Genomic DNA, 27,025 nt, shown 5'->3' on the forward strand with positions numbered 1-27,025 from the left:
TTGTACAGAGTTTCAGGGGAAGCATAAGGGAACAATTGACAAAAATGGGGGAAAGAAGTACAGTAGAAGAAGAATGGGTAGCTTTGAGGGATGAAGTAGTGAAGGCAGCAGAGGATCAAGTAGGTAAAAAGATGAGGGCTGGTAGAAATCCTTGGGTAACAGAAGAAATATTGAATTTAATTGATGAAAGGAGAAAATATAAAAATGTGGTAAATGAAGCAGGCAAAAAGGAATACAAATGTCTCAAAAATGAGATCGATAGGAAGTGCAAAATGGCTAAGCAGGGATGGCTAGAGGACAAATGTAAGGATGTAGAGGCTTATCTCACTAGGGGTAAGATAGATACTGCCTACAGGAAAATTAAAGAAACCTATGGAGAAAAGAGAACCACTTGCATGAGTATCAAGAGCTCAGATGGAAACCCAGTTCTAAGCAAAGATAGGAAAGCTGAAAGGTGGAAGGAATATATAGAGGGTCTATACAAGGGCGATGTACTTGAGGACAATATTATGGAAATGGAAGAAGATGTAGATGAAGATGAAATAGGAGATACGATACTGCGTGAAGAGTTTGACAGAGCACTGAAAGACCTCAGTCGAAACAAGGCCCTGGGAGTAGACAAAATTCCATTAGCACTACTGACAGCCTTGGTAGAGCCAGTGCTGACAAAACTCTACCATCTGGTGAGCAAGATGTATGAGAAAGGCGAAATACCCTCAGACTTCAAGAAGAATATAATAATTCCAATCCCAAAGAAAACAGGTGTTGACAGATGTTAAAATTGCCGAACTATCAGTTTAATAAGTCACGGCTGCATAATACTAACACGAATTCTTCACAGACGAATGGAAAAACTGGTAGAAGCTGACCTCGGTGAATATGAGTTTGGATTCCGTAGAAATATTGGAACACGTGAAGCAATACTGACCTTATGATCTATCTTACAAGAAAGATTAAAGCAAACGTACATTTCTAGCATTTGTAGACTTAGAGAAAACTTTTGACAATGTTGACTGGAATACTCTCTTTCAAATTCTAAAGGTGGCAGGGATAAAATACAGGGAGCGAAAGGCTATTTACAATTTGTACAGAAACCAGATGGCAGTTACAAAAGTTGAGGGACATGAAAGGGAAGCAGTGGTTGGGAAAGGAGTGAGACAGGGTTGTAACCTCTCCCCGATGTTATTCAGTCTGTATATTGAGCAAGAAGTAAAGGAAACTAAAGAAAAATTCAGAGTAGGTATTAAAATCCGTGGAGAAGAAATAAAAACTTTGAGGTTCGCCGATGACATTGTAATTCTGTCAGAGACAGCAAAGGACTTGGAAGAGCAGTTGAACGGAATGGATAGTGTCTTGAAGGGAGGATATAAGATGAACATCAACAAAAGCATAACGAGGATAATGGAATGTAGTCGAATTAAGTCGGGTGATGCTGAGGGAATTAGATTAGGAAATGAGACACTTAAAGTAGTAAAAGAGTTTTGCTATTTGGGGAGCAAAATAACTGATGATGGTCGAAGTAAAGAGGATATAAAATGTAGACTGGCAATGGCAAGGAAAGCATTTCTGAAGAATGAGAAAATTGTTAACACCTAGTATAGAATTGCATGTCAGGAAGTAGTTTCTGAAAGTATTTGTATGGAGTGTAGCCATGTATGGAAGTGAAACATGGACTGTAAATAGTTTGGACAAGAAGAGAATAGAAGCTTTCAAATTGTGGTGCTACAGAAGAATGCTGAAGATTAGATGGGTAGATCACATAACTAATGAGGAGGTATTGAATAGAATTGGGGAGAAGAGGAGTTTGTGCCACAACTTGACAAGAAGAAGGGACCGGTTGGTAGGACATGTTCTGAGGCTTCAAGGGATCACAAATTTAGCATTGGAGGGCAGCATGGAGGGTAAAAATCGCAGAGGGAGACAAAGAGATGAATACACTAAACAGATACAGAAGGATGTAGGTTGCAATAGGTACTGGGAGATGAAGAAGATGTACAGGATAGAATAGCATGGAGAGCTGCATCAAACCAGTCTCAGGACTGAAGACCACAACAACAACAACAACATTCTTTTAGCTCTTCTGTGATTTTACTTCTGTTTTACTCCCATGTATAGCACCTTTCACCCTTCTCCATTGTATTAAGGCCTGTGAGATAGTGATTTTGTGGGAATGAGCTGGGAGTGAGTGAATAAGTGTTGTTATAGATTTCCTCTTCACTGTGTAGCAACAGTTTGTCATTTTACCCATTTTCATTTCTTTTAATATGTGTAAGAGCACTGATAACCTCGGCATTGACTGCCTGTAAGCCAGACACACACACACACACACACACACACACACACACACACACACACTCACTCTCTCTCTCTCTCTCTCTCTCTCTCTCTCTCTCTCTACTGATGGGGTTTCCATAAATCACACTTATCATTGGCTCGATAGGTTGGTGGTAGTGTGAAAAACACATCGGTGAAGGAGTTAAAGCAGGTGTCGAGAAATAAAACTTCGCTGTGGGTGTGGGGTGTGTCATGTCCACTAAGACACATTTACATTCAAATTTGTGCCATAGGCCTTTTCAACACTAATGTGACACAGCCATATGGTGCACTCATAGAACCACTGGCAATGATAAGGTGGCAGTCATCATTATGTCTACCAAGAACTGTATTAGTCAACCACTGGGTTATTGCACCTGGGTGCGAGGGGGCTTTGGTCAGCTTATCATGAGTTTTTATCGTAAAATTTCATGAGGACATGCCTAACCACTTGATAGTATATGCACAACTGTCTGCAATTATCCACAGTGAGTTTTCTTTAGTCACCACCACTGCACTTGTTGACAAGTAAAGTCACCGTTTGTATCCAATAATGGCCACCTGACCACAAGTACAGTAGTATTGTGGTCGGATTATAACTTAGTGCCATGTTACGTTACGAATAGTCGATGGCTGCAATCTGGAGAGCCAGTGGCTATCATCACTGACTTCTGCTGAGTTTCCCTGTTTATACAACCCACTGCACTTTCATGCTGTGGATCCATACCATTGGTGGTAGCAGCAGATTCTTGCTGATGGAGGTGAGTAGCTGTGCTTTACCAGTGAGCCGTGATGGCGAGATAGGTGACCAGTAGCCTGGGTCCATAATGCAACATCATCTGTGGTGAGCTCAGCAACCTGTGCTTGTAGTGTGACGAGGTGTTACCTGTCTGAGGCTGTTGCAATACACGCGGATTGTCACATTTCTGTTGTGCAGTTCATGGTTTGTGCAAGTGTACTGTTAAGCCTCAGTAAATTTTTTCTCAGCTCTGGCAGGAGTCTAAACTTCAGCAAATCAGTTTTTACAAGTCCTACATACTCCCAGGTTTCTAGTGATGTCACTAACTCCGGACGAACTGTCTTTTAACCAAGGAGCTGATTACCTCGCTGTGCATACCGTTAACTCCCAAACAACCAACCTTTCCCAAATGTTTTTGTACTTGCTTTATTCATAATGAATATTAGATTAAAACCATAAAAATCTCGTAGAGAGAAGCAGTATTCCTAGACAGTAGAAAGAATGAGATGATAATGTGATGAATATGTAATATTTATTTATGGAGATCTATTACCAGAAATTTAGTTAAAGGGTTCAGTGCTTTACTGTGTTACCTAAGCTACAAAAAAAGAAAAAAAAACTTGAAGTGAGCACGACCACACATCTAAAAAATAAAGCGAAAAAGCTTTATTAATTCACGGTCTCAAAAGAAGGTTCATCAGGTTATTTAATTGGATTTGCTGTTTAAATGTGGGGTACCAAAATTTATAAGTTTTTGATTATTTTATTGATAAAGGTGCAGGATTTATGAATCTGAAGCAGTTGGCAGAAGAAGCGTGTTTCATTTGTACTTGGTTTAGTGATATCACAGGAAAAATAAAATAACTTGCAGGGGTGAAACTTGCTTTCCAAATCAAAAGGCATTAGATAGAGTGCGTAGGTAGCAGGTTGTGACGGTATTGACCTGAATTTCGTAGTCTCGTCCTTGGTAGCACCAATCTTAGTCACCTCAAAACCAAAAGTTCAAGTGAGTGCAGCATAGTGTTTGCTCAGAGAGGTACAAAACACCATATTTTTGATGACATTAACACACACATTTTAATCTCTTCAAAGTTCAGTTATTAATTATAGTGACCAGTTTTTTTGCTGTGAACAACAGTTAGTGCAACTTTCCAGACTATAACCCACAATTCTGAGTTCTGAGTGTCCAATGATGAAGTTGAACGTTCAATAGTGCCACAAGAGTGTTCTTGTTTACACAAGAATGCCACAGTTCTCACGTAGCACACTTGCAGTTAAAGGTAATTACACTCTGATTCATTTGCATGACTTACTGAGTCCAACAATATTTGTTTCCAATGACAATGATAGTTCACAGCACTTCTTGAGCGCATCACAGTTCAGTTACAACAGACAGTTAATTGAGATTACAGATATCACTTGAAAGTAATTAAACATTAAAATTCCTGTGTTTGACACTGACCAGAGCACGTATTCTCACATACAGAAGATATTATAGTGATGTGAATCAACAATGAAAGCTTTTCTGATGTAGATAGTATGTGTTTACTTTCAAACATTGGACTGGCAATTTTGGATGGCGTCTGGCTACTTACACGCAGGCATAAGAACAAACTGTTAATTTGAAAATTATATTATGTGTTGAAAATTCGGCTGGGTTGGGTTTTACTATTTCTAATGAACTAAAAGAACTAATATGATTTTGATTTGTAGAAAATGTTGCAAGTCAGAAATTTAGAAAAATACAGGGACACCATTTTCTTCAGCAGTGTGAATCCCCTTGTTAAGATGTATGAGCCCCATATTGCAAATCATAGTAAATTACTTGAAATTATTAATTAGTAAGTTTAGCAAGCAATACTTTGTCATTAAGGTAACAAAAATATGTGATCAAAGCCCAGACTCTAACAGTGGTTTTGACGAAATCTGTGATGGAAAATGGGGCTGCAGATGAACTTGAAGTTTAGTTATTGCAAAAGATACTGTGATTAGTTTTTGGTAATTTAAAGTACTTTACAGAAATGTCAGAATGCTTAGCTTCCAAATAGTGTAGGTCACCCTTCTCAAATAACTAAGTATTAGCTGCATGCCGGCAGATAAATGTATTGAAAATTAGATGGAAAAGGGTAATGTTTGGGAGTAGAAAAACATAATAAATGAGAAGAATTTACCTATGTCATAAGGTTCATAACTATTTCCACCTTGTTGTAACCTGCTCATAAAATATTTATTGTGCACATTTGGTGCACATCCGAGATGGGCACAATACTGATTGAAGTGTTAACAGTAAATGACAATAACAGTAGTTTTTGTAAAACTTGCATCAGGGATGAGGTGCAAATCATGTACATAATTGTCAGATCAAGACCGATTTGTGTGTGATGAACTAAAAAATCGGAAACCACCTGTACAGTCTTTAAGGTTGCTTTTATTTTTATTTATACCATTACATATCATAGTTCACCAGTTTCCTGAGCTGGCTCTTCAGAAACAAATGAAAAAAAAAATAAATGCACATTTTATTTGATAACAATACTGAATAAATATTGTACGTACCAGACTTTGGAGAGAAGGAAAAAGAATCATAATGCTTTGTACATTTTACTGAGAGCCAATATTATATCATAGATTACATTATAGGAATGTATGGTAATAGCAAAAGAAATATTGTGGAAGCCACCTGCGACACAGTGATAGCAGATGTCACTGTAGACCTCTTATTTACTCCATTTGTGGCTTAAAACTTTGAATTGTGATGAGCTCTGTACACACTTCATGGATCACTTCCTCTAAAATTCATTGTTAATCTTATTTTCTTTCATTATTTGGTACAGGTTTCATTCACAACTAGATTTGTACATATTCTGTACTTTAATATGTGTGTCATAGCTTTTTTATATTTCAGTTGGAATGAGCTTTTTATCAGTGGCGTGCTTTCGGGTGTTCACCTGAGTTGCTGTTTCTATTTTATGCACAAAAATTCTGGTATTGAACTAACTGTCGTCCTCGGGTGCTGCAAGTTTCGCTATTTCGTGTACTCACTGCCTGCATTCCAACAAAATTGTGAACTAGTGTTGGTCTCACAGTGCTGGTTGTAGTTGATCATGAGTTTGACTCCCAATTTCCACTATGCCCCTTGATGCTTCTTCGTTGTTAAGCCAAGAATCACTTACGTACCTTATATATGCAATGGTTCCAAAAATTGTCGGCTGTTCCATAGCCAAGAATGATCCTGTGTGGTGTATAACGTAGTCATCTTTGTAAAGTATCTGCAAATTGAAGTTTTGACGTGTCTTGTTAGACTGATGGCGTGCATCGTTCACATATTATCCTTCAAATTTGCACATATTTTATAAAGATATGCCACGCAAGATCATTCATGTGTAAGCCGAGCTATGAAACAGCTGACAGTTTCTGGAACCGTTGCATATACTGCTCTCACGATAATACTTGTTGCACTATTACAAGTAATGAGCTTTGATCCAACTTCTACTCATGCAACTAGACAATTTCATACATGACCATCAAGCTCCCAAATTACCATCTGCAACGTGGCTTGCTCACGGTGACATTTTCTACTACATACTGTTGTTGTTTTCGTATGTAAAAATGCATGTTGTTGCATGTCTACAGCTAATAATGCTTTCCAATGCTTATTTGCTGCCTTTTCGTATTTTGAACAATCTGAAGATGACTGCAGATAGAAACTGAAACTGGTTATTGAGCTGTAATTGTAATAGGAAAATTGTGGTCTAGGCATTAAACATTTATACTTAAAAAAAATTATTTAATTAATTTGGTCTTATTAGCAGATCAGCTGAATGTGTTACATTTGTGATTCTATTGATTAGTTGTTTAAGTTCTTAAATTAGTTCTGAGTTGATGAAGAGGACCCAGATAAAGATATTGTATAAAAAATTGTTATATTGAGCATTGTTCTTATCTCGAAGTACCTTTAGCAAGTTCCTAGCTGAGTTCTTACCATCTCCGAATTCTAGCTATAGTCTTTTTCGTTAGTTTCTGCTAGACGATTCTGCCACTGTTTGCTGATGTCTTACAACTGCTCATCAGGTGCAATCAGAGGTGTTACGTTGTTAAGCTAAGGTTAGTTAAGTCGCACGATAGATTCCAGGAACATCAGCGACATGCCTGATTAAAACAAACAAGCAAATCAGCTGTTGCCAAACGTTGCCTCAGTTATAATCACAGTATGAAGTATGAGGAGACCCCGGTGCAAATATCGTTTCTGGGATAGCGTAATTAAGGAGCCTGTGGAAATTAAGATGCTGGATAACCTAATAAACAGAAACAGAGGTTTAAATTTAAACAAGACTTGCAGTCCTGCACTCAGTTTATTAAAATCTAGCTGGCCATCGCATCCACCAGAGCTGGGAAACAATAAGAAAATTTTCTCTTCATGGAGTATCGGTGCAAGCTCTGGAAAACGAACATAAAAGGGTGTAGTAGGTCTCAAGTGTTAAAGTCACAATCATCTATAAACAGCAACACATGACCAACAATAGAGCATAGTGTGCTTGAAGTCCAGGCAGCGAGTACACATAACAGCAGAACTTACAGAACCTGAAGATAATGGCTGGGTCGGTCGCCAAAATGTTGTGTGTACAGTGGAAACAAAATCTCGGCTGAACACCGAGAAGTACATCATTAATAAATCATGCTGAGAAACCCTGAGAGATCACAAGATTTTTATCCATCCCTGGTCTCATGTAAATATGTTATTCAGTCAAAACATTCTGTTGAATGCTGGCATCTTACAACTTTGTTTTCACATGTTAGTACAATAGCCTTCTTGTGTAGCCATACAGTGACTCCTGTATGCTCAAAAGAAAAAACCACTGTGTTTTGATTAATTGCAGGTACACTCATACTGGTTTCTTGTCCTGGTGGTGATCGTGATGTCTTATGGTGCCTAAGCAGTGACGCTTTCCCTTTCCATCAGTACCTAGCAGAGACACAGACTGTTATTCCTTTGGACGGGGTTTGTATTTCCTTAACTATCTATGACACATTATTCAAATCGATTATTTCAAAACTATCTTTTTACACTTTTTTAATTGATATTGACATTTGAGTTTAGGAGGATAGCTCAGAAGTTAGAGCTGTGAGTCCAATGACCAGCAATGTCAGAATGGTGTGTAATACCTATGAAACAGATTAATTTCTTCCAGCACTAAAGGGTTTGATCTGAAATACTTTCTGTACATCAGTGCTTAGTGAAATTCTTGTAATCTGTGCTCTATTGAAAACTCTGTTCAAATTTAGCATTTATCACTTAAATTTTAGTTGGATGCCTGATACCTTGTAATGTGAACAGTTTTAAACTGATTTGGGTGTAAAAAAAAAAAAAAAAAAAAAAAAAAAAAAAAAATGGTGAAGGCAATTGGGCCACATGGTTTTCCCTCTTGCAGTCGGCATTCTGACTTACATTATTTTTCTCTAGAAATAAGATCATTTGAGAAGAAAGAATAGGTATCTCACAGCGATTTTTTGCCCTAAAAGTGGCATTAATCAGATAAGATAACGTCTTGTATTCTACTTTCTGCAATACAATACTACATTTGACTCAAAAAAAAGCTGCACATGTTCATCTGAGGTAAATCAAATGGTATCATTTTACTGCACTTTTTTTATTGTAAGGTGAATCCACACACATTTCATAAATTACATGTCACCAAACTTCCATTCATGAAAACCATGAGCTGGCAGTTTGGATAATGAAGTGGTACATCCAAGTTAAAGGCAAATTTGTCATCATGGCCATGGACAGATTAAGGAAGAGGTGGTGAAAGATACTACGTAAAACAATTGGTGAAAACGAATGTTACATCCTCAATAAAGTTGAGACAATCATACGATGAAATCTTCTTTCCGAGGGCCCCCCTGCTGAAATGCCAAGTAACTAGGAGGCTATTGGATGACCTACCATAAGAAAGGTAGCATCAGTTTTCTGCATGTTATTGATGTAACATTGAAGGTTCGTAAATGTTAAAAGAACTACAGTATTTTTTGCAGCTGCGTTATAATAAACCATTCATTGCAAGGTGAGACATTTCACGCTTCACGGTCCATACTCCATCCATGTTTCACTACCAATATACTTCATCAGAAGAAAAATGCATATTTTTTTTAAGCTCCCAGCTATTGCTATATTCACCTTCATCTGTTGACAATGTTGCGTATTGTGGCAAGAGGGACCTTGTAGCTTCGCCTTGACTGAAAAGAAATTATTGTTGGATGTTTGAATTAGTTAATAATTAAACACTAGCGGTATAACATTAGTATTATGATGAGCTGACAGTGGTGTTCAAAATGCTGGCTAATTGAATAATTCTGACAGAGTTGCACACTGTCTCAAATATCAGCAAACTCTCAAAATGACTAAAAGGAAAAAGAAATTACTTGTATTATGCCCTCTCTTCTTAGCTTTGGTTTTTAGTTATTGACTATACTTGATGAGTCTTAGTCCTAGCTTTAACGCCACACTAAGGCAACACTATTTTACACTTCATAATACAGAAGTTACTGTGCTTCATTGCAGGGATGTAGTTACACTCTACAATAATTAATTAGCGTAACAATGAAAATTTAAGTTAAGAAAATTGTTAAATTACAGAATGGTTGGCCAATACCTTGAGATGAAATTTTTAGTACTACTGACACTATAGTGTTATCAATATAATGGAAGGAAACATTCCACACGGGAAAAATTATATATAAAAACAAAGATGAGGTGACTCACCGAACAAAAGCGCTGGCAGGTCGATAGACACACAAACAAACACAAACATACACACAAAATTCAAGCTTTCGCAACAAACTGTTGCCTCATCAGGAAAGAGGGAAGGAGAGGGGAAGACGAAAGGAAGTGGGTTTTAAGGGAGAGGGTAAGGAGTCATTCCAATCCCGGGAGCGGAAAGACTTACCTTAGGGGGAAAAAAGGACAGGTATACACTCGCACACACGCACATATCCATCCACACATACAGACACAAGCAGACACTATAGTGTTTGTCAGTATGCAAGTATGCTTTTCTGTGTTCTTACAGTTAATGCTTTCATTCATATGAATATGTAATATTATACAGCAACACAGCTTTTTGTCCCAAGTCTATTTTAAAATAATTTTATATGTCTATTAATTTACATAGAAATTATATATAAAAACAAAGATGAGGTGACTTACCGAACAAAAGCGCTGGCAGGTCGATAGACACACAAACAAACACAAACATACACACAAAATTCAAGCTTTCGCAACAAACTGTTGCCTCATCAGGAAAGAGGGAAGGAGAGGGGAAGACGAAAGGAAGTGGGTTTTAAGGGAGAGGGTAAGGAGTCATTCCAATCCCGGGAGCGGAAAGACTTACCTTAGGGGGAAAAAAGGACAGGTATACACTCGCACACACGCACATATCCATCCACATGTGGATGGATGTGTGCGTGTGTGCGAGTGTATACCTGTCCTTTTTTCCCCCTAAGGTAAGTCTTTCCGCTCCCGGGATTGGAATGACTCCTTACCCTCTCCCTTAAAACCCACTTCCTTTCGTCTTCCCCTCTCCTTCCCTCTTTCCTGATGAGGCAACAGTTTGTTGCGAAAGCTTGAATTTTGTGTGTATGTTTGTGTTTGTTTGTGTGTCTATCGACCTGCCAGCGCTTTTGTTCGGTAAGTCACCTCATCTTTGTTTTTATATATAATTTTTCCCACGTGGAATGTTTATATTGATATATATTGAATTTACATAGAAAGTTATTTTAAAGGTTGCCTGGGCATTGGCAGAGGTGCGTCCAAGTCATCGCTATTTGGATCTACCACCATCATTTTATCAGCAGTCTGCTATCACTCCTGGTGCCGAATATGACTCAGCAAATTCTGATGGACAGCTACAGCAGCAACAGTCAGATCTGGGGTCCTTCATGGATCCACCCTTGGTGGTGCGACAGCACATGGAAGCACCTAAGAAATATGTCATACTGACACCTCAGGTAAGTGATGATCAGTATGATGGTATGTTATGTCGTGTAAAACTGATTTTCTGATACTTTGTCGCAGATAGGAACTGCCGAGCAAAAATTAAATCCTGCTGCTTTGTGGCATACTCTGTAGTCTCCTCGCAGTCCCAACTTCTTCGTGAGGTAGCTACATTCATCATTGTCTGTGTGTTACGGGCTTAAATTATATTATACATACTGCAATGACAGATGCTGAGGACTACAACCTTTCCTCCAGTATGAGCAATAAGATGAAGACAACAAACAGAAAAGACACAACATTTTGTGTAGTCCCACACTGTACAGTGGCTTCTGGAGTATCAACGTAGGTGTAAGTGGTGGTTAAAATTTTCACATAATAAAAGAAGGGAAAAAAAAAATTGTAAGGTTGTGCTTGAATCTTACTGAAACCATATATTTTTGTAGTTTTACCACTTTCATGAATGCAGATAACATAAAATGGGCCTACATATTGTCAAAATCAGTTATTTAAATAAAGATTCAAGCATAACACTGTAATAATATATCCTGATAGCTCTTAAAGAAAAGACAGTCTGTAAAACAGAAGATCCAGATTTAGAGCACAGATTTTGAAATAACTAACTGAAGTTCGTATTGGCTTCCAGTATACGCTGTCTTAACATTGTTTATAGGTTGATAGGTTATAAGCTATTCGTATGACTGAGAAATTGCTGAAGAGCTTAGAAAAAAAGTTTACGTACGCCGACTTAAGGCTGCAGCACGCAGATCTACCATCACCAACAAAGAGCAGTTTTAACCCTGCTGTTCTGTTCGGGTCTATATGACCCGAAACGAATATGAACGTTATTTTACATTATGTAAATACCAATATATATTTATGAAACTTTGTGACTTTGTCTGAAAATGGATGAGCAGCATGTGTTTTAAAAGGTTTTAAAAAAGTTTAAGAAGTTTGGGCTTCAACTGTAATAGTTGCATATGTAATGTTCGGGTCATAATGACCCGACACAAATATGTTTAGTGTAACTCGTATTTATTTCTAAAATCTGGAAATGGCGAAAATTATTTTTGTTGTGTTGTGTGGGAATAGTGACTGCATCATTCCAACTTACTCTCAACAATCACCTAAAGCTCCATGCGTTCACAACAATGGGCTTGTTTGTTGCTTTCCCCAGGAAATAATAATTGGCAGTTCTCAATAATTGGAATGCTTTGTTTCTGCCCAGTTTGACTTGTGACACCATGGCGATGAGACCATTGAATGATCGTGAGTTGGAAGAAATAGTAAATGCCTCACCAGATGAAGGATCACTTTCTGAGTTTGAAGATCACATCAGCAATGCATCTGAAAGCGAGTGTTCCGATGACAGTTACGACAGTCCACAGCCCATACAAAATAGTGTAGAGACTTTTCTTTCTAAAAATGGGAATATAGAATGGCAGTTGCATCCACCAGCACAACATGGTCGCCTACCAGCTTCGAACATCATCAAGAGTACCCCAGGAGTTACCAGGTATGCAGTCAGCAGAATATCTGATGTAAAATGTTCATTTGAAGCAGTATTTCACACAGCGCTTCAAAATGAAATAATAGAGATGACAAATATTGAAGGGCAGCGAGTTTATGGTGAACAGTGGACAGATATTGATGGTTCTGTTTTCCATGCATACTTAGGACTCTTACTCCTAGCGGGTGTATATCGATCTCATGGGGAGTCTACAAAAAGTTTGTGGGATAAAGATACTGGGCGAAACATATTTCGAGCAACCATGTCTCATGAAACATTCTGTAAGATATCACGTGTCCTGCGATTTGACAAGAAATCTACTAGAGAGGAAAGACGACGTACTGACAAACTTGCCGCAATTCGTAGTATTTGGGAGAAGTGGGTAGAGGTCCTTCCTAAACTGTATAATCCAGGAGAAAATGTTACTGTTGACGAGCAGTTAGTAGCATTTAGAGGTCGCTGTCCATTCAAGCAGTATATCCCAAGTAAACCGGCAAAATATGGGATCAAAATATGGACCATGTGTGACAGCAAAACTTCATACGTACTGAAAGCCCAAATTTATACAGGAAAGGTGAGTGGAGCGGCACCAGAAAGAAATCAGGGAATGAGGGTGGTATCTGATCTCACTTCTGAGTTACGTGGTCAGAATATCACGTGTGACAACTTTTTTACGTCGTACAATTTGGGGCAGCTGCTTCTGAAAAGGAAATTGACTATGTTGGGAACTATACGGAAAAATAAGCCGGAGCTTCCACACAAAATGACCAACAAGGAGGTACACAGCTCTTCATTTTACTTCACAAATGACACTACTGTGGTTAATTATATTCCTAAGAGACACAAGAATGTTGTACTTATGAGCACTCTCCACCATGATGCGGAAATCAGTGACAGGGCTGATAAGAAGCCAAAAATGATTTTGGACTATAATTCAACCAAAGGTGCTGTAGACACGCTTGATCAGTTATTAGGTACATATACATGCAAACGAAAAAGTAATAGGTGGCCAATGATAGTTTTCTACAATATTCTTGATGTTTCTGCTTATAATGCATACGTTTTGTGGATTTCGGTTGACCCTAATTGGAATGCAAGCAAATTGACTAGAAGGAGAATATTCTTGGAGGAACTTGGAAAGTCACTGATAAAAGAACATATTGCATCAAGAACGCATTTCCCAAGAACAGAAGATTCTTTGAGAATGGTCACAAGCATCCAAAACCCGAATGATGTGGGTGGTGTGTCAGAATCGGTAACAACAAGAAAATCTACAAAACGTGCACGCTGTAAGTTCTGTCCATCAAGTAATGACAATAAAACAAACATGGTGTGTGGAAAATGTAGTAAACATATTTGCAAGAAACATGTAACCTACTTGTGTCCACAGTGCAAGCAGTAAGAAAAGAACTGTAGTATTTTATAAGATGATTGTATTGAAAATTCTGTTGTTTCAAATTTATGTGAATACTTGTGCCTAAACTACAATCAGTAAGAAGAGAGGATTCTAAAGTTGTAGTGCTTTCTATGTTGGAATGTAATAAAAAAACTGTAGTGTGTTCTGTACTGTAGTGTGCTCTAAGATGAATATCTGTAATGACAACTGTCTGTTGTTAGAAAATGTCAATACTTACGTCTAAACTGTCAACAATAAGAATAGAAGTATGGAAAAACTGTAGTGCTTTCTAAGTTGAATGCCTGTAATGGAAACTGTCTGTTGTTTCAAATTTATGTGCATATTTAAATGAAAAATATCCCTCAATAAAGTTGTATGCATTGTTATTATTATTATTATTACCATTATTATTATTATTATTATTATTATTATTATTACTAACAAGGTACTGGAATAGAACAACAATGTCGATAGCTAAAACTGTACCAAAATTTATGTTTCTAAAGCATTTTGATATGTCGGGTCATATTGACCCGAACAGTATATATGTCAAGTAAAAGTGAACAGAACAGCAGGGTTAAATAAACTTTTGCACAAAACTAAAATGTGTATAACAAGAACCACTTAAATTCAGAGATTAAAAATGTGTAAATATGCTTCAAATGAATGACTACAGGGATTGAAATACCATACTGATGTTCTGTGTGACTCATATATTCAACAGTCACAAGATGATCATAGAAGTAATGACAATATTGCAGTAACGCACTTTGTCTTACTTACGTATTTAATTGTATCACCTTCATAAGTGTGTTCATCAGACTTAATACACACATATCAGAGATTCATCCACAGTTGGTGAAGTCTGAATTATGCCATATGGTGCCTTCAGTAATTTGTGTATCAGCCCCACTATCTTTTGAAAACGCTTCTAGCAGCAGGAAAAAGTCATTGAGACAGGGGGTCAGATCTGATGAGTAAGGTAGGTGCAAAACGGTTGTCATTTCCACGGTATAAACAGTTTTCCTTACAGCTGTCGTTACTGTTTCAGTCTATTCATAATGCTGTATAGTTTAGGGTCATATGGTTCCAGGTACCTACATAATATAGAACACATTGACATGTATCAACTTTAAAACAGAAAACAAGTGTTGCAAGTTTATAAAAACTTAGTAGGAATGGGTGGTACTAAAACTGAAAAGGGAAAAAACAAGCAGTACATTATGTGAGGTATCAGGAGCAATGCTGTTACACTGCAAAGCAAATACGCGTGTTTTCAGCGTAACAGTAAGTTTCTTGCGTGTAACTGATACTGGTAGGGTTGCACATATGAGTGGCTTGAAGACTTCGTAATAGAACCCAGTAAGCTGTCCTTGATGGCGAGTCTTCATCAGAGACTAGGGTATCATCAGGAGTGCCCCATGTGCCGGTCCCACCTGCCTTTATTTCTTTGTTTGTTGATTGTCCTCGGTGTCAAAGTACTGCGTTGGTACACTGGCTGAAAAATATGGGTTGTGGATTCTGAGAGGTGCACAGTTGTGTGGCACAGTACTTCAATTTCACTGTTGCTTCTTTCATAGTTAGCAGGCGAAACTCCACGTACTGCTACAATAGTTTATTGTTAAACATATACGAGCAGTAAAACCTAACCACAAAGTTCACAGTCCTTGAAGAAGAAGAATAATAAGGTGCATATGGATCAGACACTGTCACTGTTTTTACACACAGCCTAATTGTTTAACACTTATTCCACAGTCAATGTGAAGCATTGTTGTTGTTCTAACCAGCACAGCTTACTCATCAGTAGACCACGGATTTTTAGGTCGTAAAAAAGTGTGTTTTAGGCACCTAAAATAGGCTCCTTCAGTAGTTCATTTAGGCTATATAAAACCTAAAATAGGCTCTAACAAAAATGATGCAGAGAAAATAAAAATAAATTAAAATACACAGTGTTGACAGTATGAACATCTTATTAGTCATTAAAACAAGGAGAATGAATATTTACACAGTTACAGAGCACAGCAATCTACAACATTAATGTTGAACATAACTCTAAACATTTTTGAGTTACTGTAAGATAAAGATCTCCGTAAAAAAGATGTGGCAATGGTTTAATTAATACATTCGTAGTTTCACATATTCTGACCATAGTTGGCTTCACAATAAATAACCAAAATCTTTTATAGGTTTTCTAGTGAAAAACTGTGGCGCTTGTCAGTCAGAATCAGTTTAAATGCTGAAAAAGAACGTTATACATCAACAGATGTGACAGGGGCATACTTCATTTTCGGCACATGTTGGACAGGAATGCTACAGTCAGGAGTGCTGGATTTTCTACTAAGTATGTCGGCAGCTGCACACATCTCATTCAGGCCAGTGTTCTTCTGCAAAACCATTTGCATTTTTGCTCGTCTTTTTCCCCTACTTCACCTGGCACTTCATTAATTTTTGTTTTGACTTCTTCAAGCGAAGAAATATTGTCGTAGATAGGTCTCCATGAGCCTTCTAATTGTGAAATTATTCTTGCCATAAATGTATTGTGCGCCCTAATGTAAGATAAGTCCCGTTTTAAAGAAGAATCTTTGAGTAACTCCATTGCTGCAGTTGCGGATGCAGCATCCTCCGGTATATTTTCAACCACCTTCTGGACAGCTGAGAGATGCGTACTATAGCATTTTGCTGCTGTCAGCCACGTGCCCCAGCGGGTGACAGCAGGCTCTGGCGGCAATGGGACATCTGGAATCTGTTCTTTGAATTCCTGTGTTCTTGAAGGTGCCTTAACAAAAATTTTCTTCACCATAGATATTACTTTATTTACTTTAGGAAATTGTAGCCTTAATTGCTCTGCTATGCGGTTGATCCCATGCACTACACACGTTACGTGCAGCATCAATGGGTAGAATACTTTTAATAGTTGAAACACTGCTATCATATATGCAGCAGCATCAGTGACAGCCGGAAGCACCTTATTCTCATCCACTCCGTTTGGGTATAGCACCTTAAACCCATTGTTCACAAACTGTACTCCCGCCAGGGGGTCCACAACACGTGTGTAGCGAGCACGGGACCCCGAGCTAATGTGGCCCTCCTTCCTTTCCGGGCTGCATACCTTCCCTTCCCTTTCCGCATCCCTTCCCGTCCCCCATCTTCGCCCCCCCCCCCCCCCCCCTCACCTCTGACTCTTTCCTTCCCTTTCTCCCCCTCTGGGAGTATGGTTTGTGCCTACGTCCAGAGACGGACGCTCGAAACTTTTCCAACTTACTTGCTTTCTACACTTACAAGTCCTCGTCCTTCCTCTGTCCTTCTCTTTTCCTTCCCTCTTCTCCTTGCCCTTTTCTCTGCTGCGGTGTTTGAGACCCCCTCTTCTTTCCTTTCCCTTTCTCTTTTTTCCTCCCTGTGCGTGTCTGAAGGCCGACCCACGCACTTCCATGCGTAGCCGGTGACGGGGTAACGCGTAATTCCCCGCCCCGGGTAGACAGGTAGGACACGTACGTACCCCCTGGTAACGGCCAGGCCCAGGGAGGGGTGATTACCCGAGCTGATACCTTCCGAAAGTGCCGATTGGTCCCTCCGTCCGTTTGTCGGGAGGTGTGACCTGAGGTGTGAACAATCACCTAAGGCGGGTGTGCCCTCGGTGAGGGCCCCCACAAGGGAGGAGCGCGCCATCGGAGACGCCGGTAATCATGGGGGATTCTCCCGCTATGGTTTCCTCACCTTCCACTATGTCTGCTCACAAACGTAAGTTCACTGAGTCTCAGCCACAGACGGTTCTTCCATCGTTGCCACAGTTCCTTGTTGTTTCTCGGTCTGACGAAGGTCACGACTTTTCCACGGTCAACCCTTTCATTATTCAGAAAGGTGTCGACGCAATTGCGGGGCCTGTAAAGTCTTGTTCCAGATTACGGAATGGCACCCTGTTGTTGGAAACACACAGTGCCCTCCAGGCTCAAAAATTGCTGCGTACTTCTCTGCTCCACACCTTCCCTGTCCGGGTGGAACCGTACCGTACCTTGAATTCCTCGCGTGGAGTCGTTTATACACGCTCCCTCGATGGATTGTCTGACGAAGAAATTCAGCACTACCTGTCTGACCAGGGCGTCACAGCTGTTCATCGGGTTATGAAAAGGGTTGACTCGAACATCATTCCAACCCGCACTGTCTTCTTGACATTTGACAAGGTTCAACTCCCATCAAAAATCAAAGCAGGCTATGAGATAATTTCCGTTCGCCCTTACGTCCCAAACCCTACGCGTTGCTATCGATGTCAGCGGTTCAATCACACCAGCCAGTCCTGTTCCAATCCGGCCAAATGTGTTACGTGTGGCAAGGATGCCCATGAGGGTGCTTGTCCACCTCCATCCCCTCGCTGCATCAACTGTATGGGTGACCACGCTGCTTCCTCTCGAGATTGCCCCGTTTTTAAGGACGAAAAACTCATCCAGGAAATAAGAGTGAAGGAAAAGGTGTCGACCTTTGCTGCTCGAAAGTTACTCGCCAGTCGACAGCCCACTGTGCCTCAGACAGGAAAATACAGCACTGTCCTTGCTTCTCCTCGGCCAACAAAGGAGGCGGCCACGCAGACTTGTGACCTCACCTTTAGTACCACGGTCGTCAGATCGGCCAGCACAAAGATCGCCCGTTCAACCTCACCACCTTCGCCTGCCCACTCTATGGCTCACCCTTCGTCGGGTTCTGTTAAATCTCGAGCCCAAAAGTCAGACGCCAAGTCTTCGAAAAAAGAGCATTCTCGTGAAGAGTTTTTACGTACCGCAACTTCACAACCATCGGTTCCTCCTTCATCTAAACATCATACTTCCAAGAAGGCTACGAAGAAACACAGTTCCTCTCCTTCTCCGCCAAGGCGTGTCCCATCTACAGCACCACCTGGCGGAAATCGCCCTCGGCCGTCTTCTGTGTCGCCAAGGCGCACTGCTGGTGGCCGGTCAACTGGCCGATCGTTGGTGGCTGGAGCTGCTCCTGACCAACCTATGGATCAGGATCTTCTGCCTTCGACTGAATGCCATTCCATGCTGTCGGTCGCAAGCTCTGAGCAGTCGTTGAGTTGACAGCACCCTTGGTCACGTTCCTCCATTTTCTGTTCACCCTATGTCCATTATCCACTGGAATATCCGCGGCATTCGAGCCAATCGGGATGAATTGTCGATCCTCTTACGATCCTACTCGCCGGTCATCTTCTGTCTTCAGGAAACAAAGCTGCGTCCCCATGACCGCTTTGTTCTCCCTCATTTTCAGTCTGTCCGATATGACCTCCCCTCTGTTGAAGGCACTCCAGCCCATGGAGGACTCATGATTCTGCTCCACGATACTCTCCATTATCACCAAATCCCCTTAAACAGTTCCTTCCAAGCTGTCGCCGTCCGTCTTTCCCTTTCTGGATACACGTTCTCTCTTTGTACGGTATACATTCCATCGTCCACACCAATGGCATGAGCTGATCTCCTTCATCTTCTTGGTCAGCTTCCACCCCCCTATTTGCTGGTTGGGGACTTCAATGCCCACCACCCGCTTTGGGGATCTCCACATCCTTGTCCACGTGGCTCACTATTGCTAGACGTCTTCCACCAAGCGGATCTAGTCTGCCTCAACACTGGGGTCCCCACATTTTTGTCTGCCTCCACGACAAATTTATCTCATTTGGACCTTGCGGTCGGTACTGTTCCGCTAGCTCGGCGCTTCGAATGGTTTGCCCTTGACGATACACACTCGAGTGACCACTTTCCATGTGTTCTTAGACTGCAACCTCAACTGCCATATATGCGCTCGCGACACTGGAAGTTTGCCCACGCCGATTGGACACTTTTTTCGTCTCTAGCGACATTCGATGACCGTCGCTTTCCCAGCGTCGACGATGAGGTCACACATATTACCGACGTTATTCTCACAGCTGCGGAACGTTCAATACCACGCACCTCCGAATTGCCCCGGCGCCCCCCAGTTCCTTGGTGGAACGAGGCATGCCGTGACGCAATACGTGAGCGGCGACGTGCTCTTCGCATTTTCCGTCACCATCCAACTTTGGCAAACTGTATCCGATATAAGCAGCTCCGTGCGCGATGCCGTCGCGTCATCCGCGATAGCAAGAAGGCAAGCTGGAAATTCTTTATTAGCTCATTTAACACCTTCACTCCCTCCTCGGAAGTTTGGAGTCGGCTTCGACGGTTCTCAGGCGCGCCTAGTTTCTCCCCGGTCTCTGGGCTCACTGTCGCGCATGATACCTTAGTGGACCCCGTCGCAATTTCTAACTCATTGGGTCAGCACTTTGCTGAGATTTCGAGCTCTTCAAATTACCCGCCAGCGTTTCTCCCGAAGAAACGTGCAGCGGAAGTGCGACATCTTGCTTTCTCCTCTCAAAATCACGAAAGCTACAATACTGTTTTCTCCATGCGGGAACTCCAACATGCCCTCTCTTCTTCTCGATCCTCCGCCCCAGGACCGGATGGTATCCATGTCCAAATGTTGCTGCATTTATCAACCCATAGCCTGTGTTACCTCCTTCGCCTTTACAATCGAATTTGGACCGACAGTACCTTTCCCAGGCGATGGCGGGAAGCTATTGTCGTTCCCGTTCCGAAACCTGGAAAGGACAAACATCTCCCCTCTAGCTATCACCCCATTTCTCTCACGAGTAGTGTCTGTAAGGTTTTGGAGCGTATGGTGAATTACCGTTTAGCTTGGTGGCTGGAATCCCGCAGTCTTTTAACACCAGCCCAATGCGGATTCCGAAAGCATCGTTCTGCCGTTGACCATCTTGTTGCTCTCTCCATTTATATCATGAACAATTTTCTCCGGAAACGCCAAACGGTAGCAATATTTTTTGATCTGGAGAGAGCATACGATACCTGTTGGAGGACAGGCATCCTCCGCACACTGTTCTCTTGGGGCTTTCGAGGCCGGCTGCCCCTTTTTCTTCGCGAATTTATGGCAGAGCGCACATTTAGGGTGCGGGTGAACACTACTCTCTCCCGTACTTTCTCCCAAGAAAACGGGGTACCCCAGGGCTCCGTGCTGGGTGTTGTACTGTTTGCCATCGCCATTAATCCAATTATGGATTGTCTCCTTCCTGATGTCTCGGGCTCCCTCCTTGTGGACGATTTTGCGATCTACTACAGCTCTCAACGGGCCAGCCTGCTTGAAAGATGTCTTCAAGGATGTCTCGATTGCCTCCACTCGTGGAGCATCGAAACCGGCTTCCGTTTCTCACCCAGTAAGACCGTTTGTGTTAATTTTTGGCGACGTAAGGAGTTTCTTCCGCCCTCCTTACATCTAGGTCCTGTCAACCTTCCGTTTTCCGACGTCGCTAAATTCTTGGGTCTTATGTTTGACAGAAAACTGTGCTGGTCCTCCCACGTTTCCTATCTTTCGGCTCGCTGTCTGCGTTCCCTTAACAACCTCCGTGTCCTGAATGGTACCTCCTGGGGAGCGGACCGAGTGGTCCTTCTCCGCCTCTATCGCGCCTTAGTGCGCTCGAAATTGGATTATGGAAGCATAGTCTACTCCTCTGCTCGGCCGTCTATTCTTCGGCGTCTCGACTCTATCCACCACCGTGGATTACGTTTAGTGTCTGGAGCTTTTTACACCAGCCCTGTGGAAAGCCTTTGTGCTGAGACTGCTGAACCTCCGCTGTCCAATCGGCGGGCAGTCCTTCTGAGTCGTTATGCTAGCCATCTGTCTTCCATGCCTGCTAATCCAGCCCATGACCTTTTTTTCGACACCTCCTTTGATGTCGGGTATGCAGGCCGCTCCTCCTCCCTACTACCCCCGGGAGTCCGCTTCCGTCAACTGCTCCATTCTCTCTCCTTCCGCTTTCCTAAAACCTTCTTGACAACTTGGGGTACAGCACCGCCTTGGCTCCGTCCCCGGATCGACTTGCTCAGAGACCTATGTCAATTTCCCAAGGATGGTACCCCTACACTTGTCTACCGTCGGGCATTTGCTGCTCTATGCGCACAAATGGCGGAAGCCACATTTATTTACACCGACGGCTCGAAAACATCGTTAGGTGTAGGGAGTGCCTATATTGTTGGCGACACCCCAAATCACTTTCGGCTTCCCGACCAGTGTTCGGTTTATACTGTGGAGCTTTACGCTGTTCTCCAGGCTGTCTACTACATCCGCCGCCATCAGCGGATACAGTACGTAATCTGCTCAGATTCTCTCAGCTCTCTCCTAAGTCTCCAAGCTCTTTACCCTGTGCGCCCTCTGGTCCACCGGATTCAGGACTGTCTGCGCTTGCTCCACCTGGGGGGCGTCTCGGTGGCGTTCCTCTGGCTCCCGGGACACGCTGGTATCTGTGGGAATGAGGCGGCCGATATAGCGGCCAAGGCTGCAGTCTCTCTTCCTCGGCCAGCTATTCAGTCTCTTCCGTTCACCGATCTACGGAGCGGTTTATGTCGCCAAGTTGCTCATTTATGGCATGCGCATTGGTCAACACTTCCCCATAATAAATTGCGGGAAGTGAAAGCCCTTCCTTGCACTTGGACCTCTTCCTCCCGAACGCGTCGTCGGGAGGAGGTAATTTTAGCTAGACTCCGGATAGGGCACTGTCTTTTTAGCCATCGACATCTTTTAAGCGGTGATCCTCCCCCACTCTGTCCCCACTGCTCTCAGCTGTGGACGGTCAGACACCTTTTAATTGAATGCCCCTATTTTAATCCGTTACGCTCCCGTCTACAGCTATCGCCTGATCTATCGTTGATTTTAGCAGATGACACGCGCTCAGCTGACCGCGTTCTACAGTTTATCAGTGACAGTGAAATGACGTCAGTCATTTGATTTTTTTTTTTTTTTTTTGGGGGGGGGGATAACCAACCCCTTTCTATAGTGGATTTTTAAGCATTCCTTCTGCCTTTAGTTTCTCAAATTTTATGACTTTGTTCCCCTTGCTGCTGATTTTAAATTTCGTTTTTTTTCCTGTTTCCTACGTCACAGGCTGGGCGCTAATGACCATAGAAGTTTTGCGCCCTAAAACCACAAAAAAAAAAAAAAAAAAAAAAAAAAAAAAAAAAAAAAAAAAAAACTGTACTATTGTTTGATGGTTAGTTTTTGCAAGCTGTTTTAAGTAAATCAAATGAGCCCTGGATGGAGCATCTGGATCTAGCTTGCCAATAATCAGGTTTGCAATGTAACAGCCAAGACTGTCAGTAGTTTCATCCACTGAAATCCATATACAAGATTCTCCAACATCTTCTTGGATTCCGTGCAATGCAGCATTGTAAGCTGAATCCACATAATTCTTACGTAAAGTTGACTCTGCAGGAATAGACTCATGGCAGTACTTCTCAAGGAAACCTCTGAAAATAGGGTTTTCTAGTTTCCAAAAGGGGATGTTTGCTGCCACAAGTGCATGACACAAATCACTGCAGAACTTTTTTTTCTGGAGGATCCACCAGATTTATTGGTTAAAAGAGTTTGCTTCAATTTTGACTTTCATTCAACATTAGCTTTATGTGCGATTCCGTCTGCATGTTAAGTGAGATTTCTTAATACTCGAAACCTGATATGAAAGAAAAGGGAAATGCAGTTTAGAATCACATATAAAGCGTATTTCGTATTACTAAAGGATAGCGACAAAAAAGAATCGTAAGTGACAGGAAAATAAGAAGTCTAAGAAATACATCAACTAACCTCCTTGTTGTATGCCTGGCAGAAAATAATTTTCCCATCTGTTGTATAATGCGGAAAATCTTGCAGCCACTGTCTTGCGTCAGTATACTTTGAACTAGCTGTTTTCGGCATGGCGTGGTATTCTTACACCGAAACTAGAATTTAGTTTGCACTTAGAACGTCAGTAACATTTAACACGTCGGTCACTACACAATGTACTGATTTGTTTTCGGTGGGACAAAATGAAAGATGACCTGTTTTTTTTTAAAAAAAAAAATATCCCATCTTGCTTCGTCACGCTACCCCCTCATTGCATTGACCAGACAGCTATTGCAAATAGCCAACTGGGCAATTCAGTGACCACAAGTGATGCCAGAAATTGGGTTTAAAATCTACACAGACAAAAAAATATGACACAAGAAATCTTATCAAAAAAACTACAGTACATATGTCATACCTAGATGAACTGGCCATATGAAAATCCCCATACAAAATATTTACATACAGAGTATTGAACATACACAAAATATACACAGGTTATATTTTTAATAAGAAATAGGCACCTTTATCATAAGTGGTGATGTTTTTGGATAATTGAAGATTACATTATAAGATACGTATCACTTTGTACAAGTCCTGTCCTGGTAAACAAAATAAATCTTCATGGGTTGCAAAAAGTTAAATTACACTGCCCATTGCAGTTCGTGTTTTTTTTACCGAAAATTACTAGCACTTTCTCACTTGTAATGAGCTTTTACACTCTTTCTCACCAAGCTGTCCACAGCTTCAACAGGTCCAAGTGGCAGTTAGTAAGGAAATGCACTGCAATTAGTTCCTTTGGAGGTGGTTCTCCTCTGCTACAGTACATGAGAAATGTGACAAAATATCCTATTTTAGTATACTTACTTTTTCTTCTAACTTAAGTCTAAAAAAAATAAAAAATAAAAAAAAGTTTAATGCGAGTGGCAAATGATAGTCATTACTTCATAATTCTCATAACATTGCAATAATTAGCACTGAAATTGACTATAGTATGAAAGGTGGTGACTAAAAAAAAATTTTAAATCAAGTACACATCACACTACAAAACACTACTTTAAGTCATAATTGTCTGAAACTGGTTAAACGAGACTTTTTTTTTTTTGCTTTCCCATTTTCAAAATAGCAAAAACTCAAGATGTGCATTACCTCTAGTACAAACCCTAGATGTGCAGTGGCATAGATTTACTAATCATTATGTTATGAAAAAAGAGTAGTGTCACAATCACACAACTTAATAACTATTCAAATCAAAATTAAGTAGATGGAAGTTGTACAAAATCATTGCCCCACTTCTCTACTCAAATGATCTCTACTCTCATTCAAACCAGAAAATTAAATCCTCACAAAGTCACAAAATGTTACCAAATGTTACCTGTCAGAATATTCACATCAGTCTAGCACCACAGTTACCATTTAATCAGCAAACGTATTCTTTGTTCTAGTAGTACCAGTATAATTCCTCAGAACACTAAAAGAAGTTTTCAGATAATCTATAGATCTTATGATGCAGCATTATATATGACTTGTGCCTCACTAAATTATTGCTCTTTATGTTAAGCTCTCATTCTTGCCTGCAGTGTCATGATTTTCACAATATACACAGTACCCACTGTTGCCTAGTTCAAAAAAGATCATCAATATAGTCATACCACTTTTTTAATACAGTTACATTTTCATTAATCATGTCTGTCAGCTCCATTATTTTACTTACATTTCTTATCTCTTAACTAATGGGGTGCATTCTCAGAGAGTATACCTATTGCAGAGACAGGCTCCCTAACCATAAAGACACTAACATTGTTCATTATTTTATTGTTTCCGTATTGCTCCATTATTTAATAAACAAATACCTGCTCTGCTTATCTAAAATACATAGGGTTTCAGGTCAATAATCTTCTTTAACCCAAAAGTCCTGTTAGTCTTTGCATAGGCCAATTCATAAGAGTTGTCGTGGGCAATGCGAACCACTCTGCAAGGTTCATGATACACATGCAAAAATTTCTCTATCTTATCATTTACTTTGCTAGATTTTTCTTTTGTTTTTACCAGGACAAGGTCACTTATTTTGAAACTAGTCAGATAATCTCTTTAGCCAATCTGATCTTTTCATTTTGTGCTACTTCACTTACCTGAGGGTAATCCCCTTCTTCTCTGATGATGATACTGGGTCTCTCGTTGAACATAAGCTCACATGGGGCATATCCTGTTGATTTGTTCCATACGTTGTTAATAATGTTTTCAAAATGTTGAATATGACCTGCCCAAGTAGTGTGTTTCTAACTACAATAAGTCCTGCACAGTCTATTAATCTCCCTCATAACTCTTTCACTCGTGTTCCCATGTGGAAAATATATAGAAATGTTTGTGTTTTATTTTGTGTATTGCCATACAATGTTCAAACCTCTCTGCAACAAATTGTGGACCATTGTATTTGTCTTCTTAATTGGATACAATTTCACATATTTTGAGAATTTGTCTAAGACGACAAAAATATATTTACAACCTCCAGTAGATGCAGGCTATTGTCCAAGAAGGTCAACTGCTATAAACTTTTTAAAAAAGACAGAATGCATTAAGCCTTTAGATGGCACACTAGTTGTCTTTACTCTCTTACATTTATCACACCTTTCTAGTCTCTGCTTAACCCTTCTCCACAAGTTGTTAAATATTACTGTCTCCTGTATCTTAGCTACTATTTTCCTGGTCCCATATTGTCCATAACTTTCATCCAAGTAGTCAATAAATTTATCAACACGTTGGTTGGGAAATCATAACTTCCAGTCCTGATCACTCAAATTTTTCCTCCTAAACAACAAACCTTTATGTGTCATATAGTATTACTAGTTCTTTCTTCAAACTCTGAAATGACTCTTTACACTCCTCTGTCCAATTCCACACCACATTCTTTTTCAACAAATTACAAAGGTAAGGACGGTTAAATGACTGATCTGATGCAAACTTTCAGTAGAAGCCAAACATAGCTTTAAGATGCTTCTTGTTCTTTGTGGGCGGGAAATTCGCAATAGCAGCAAGCTTTTCTAGATCAGGCTGTATATCTTCCTCATTAATCCCGTGATCCAAAAATGAAATTTTCTTCTTTACAAATTCAGATTTACTTAATTTTAGTTTCATACCTGCTCCATACGTGGCTCTCAGTACTTCATTCAGAATCTCACAGTGCTTGAACCATTCTACATTCGCTACTAGGATATCATTTACATAGACGGTTATTTCATAGGTTAATATCTCACCTAGCACCTTATCAATAGCTCTGATAAACACACAGACAAGTTCAGACCAAATGGCACCACACAGTATTGGTAACACTTACCTTCATGTAAAAATGCTGTGCATGGCCTAGATTCCTTGGCCAAACTGATATTCCAGTAGCCACAAGTCACATCAAAAGAA

General features: G+C 40.6%; 1 protein-coding gene across 1 annotated transcript in view; it reads left to right on the top strand.

The window, feature by feature from the left end:
• LOC124795542 (nuclear pore complex protein Nup155) overlaps positions 1-27,025 on the top strand; it is a 258,190-nt gene that overhangs the window by 65,898 nt on the left and 165,267 nt on the right. The window contains 2 exon segments of the mRNA XM_047259615.1: positions 7,930-8,051; positions 10,832-11,056. Coding sequence (XP_047115571.1) covers positions 7,930-8,051; positions 10,832-11,056 — 347 coding nt within the window.

This window comes from Schistocerca piceifrons, chromosome 4 (assembly GCF_021461385.2).
Source record: "Schistocerca piceifrons isolate TAMUIC-IGC-003096 chromosome 4, iqSchPice1.1, whole genome shotgun sequence".
NCBI classification, from domain to species: Eukaryota; Metazoa; Arthropoda; class Insecta; order Orthoptera; family Acrididae; genus Schistocerca; species Schistocerca piceifrons.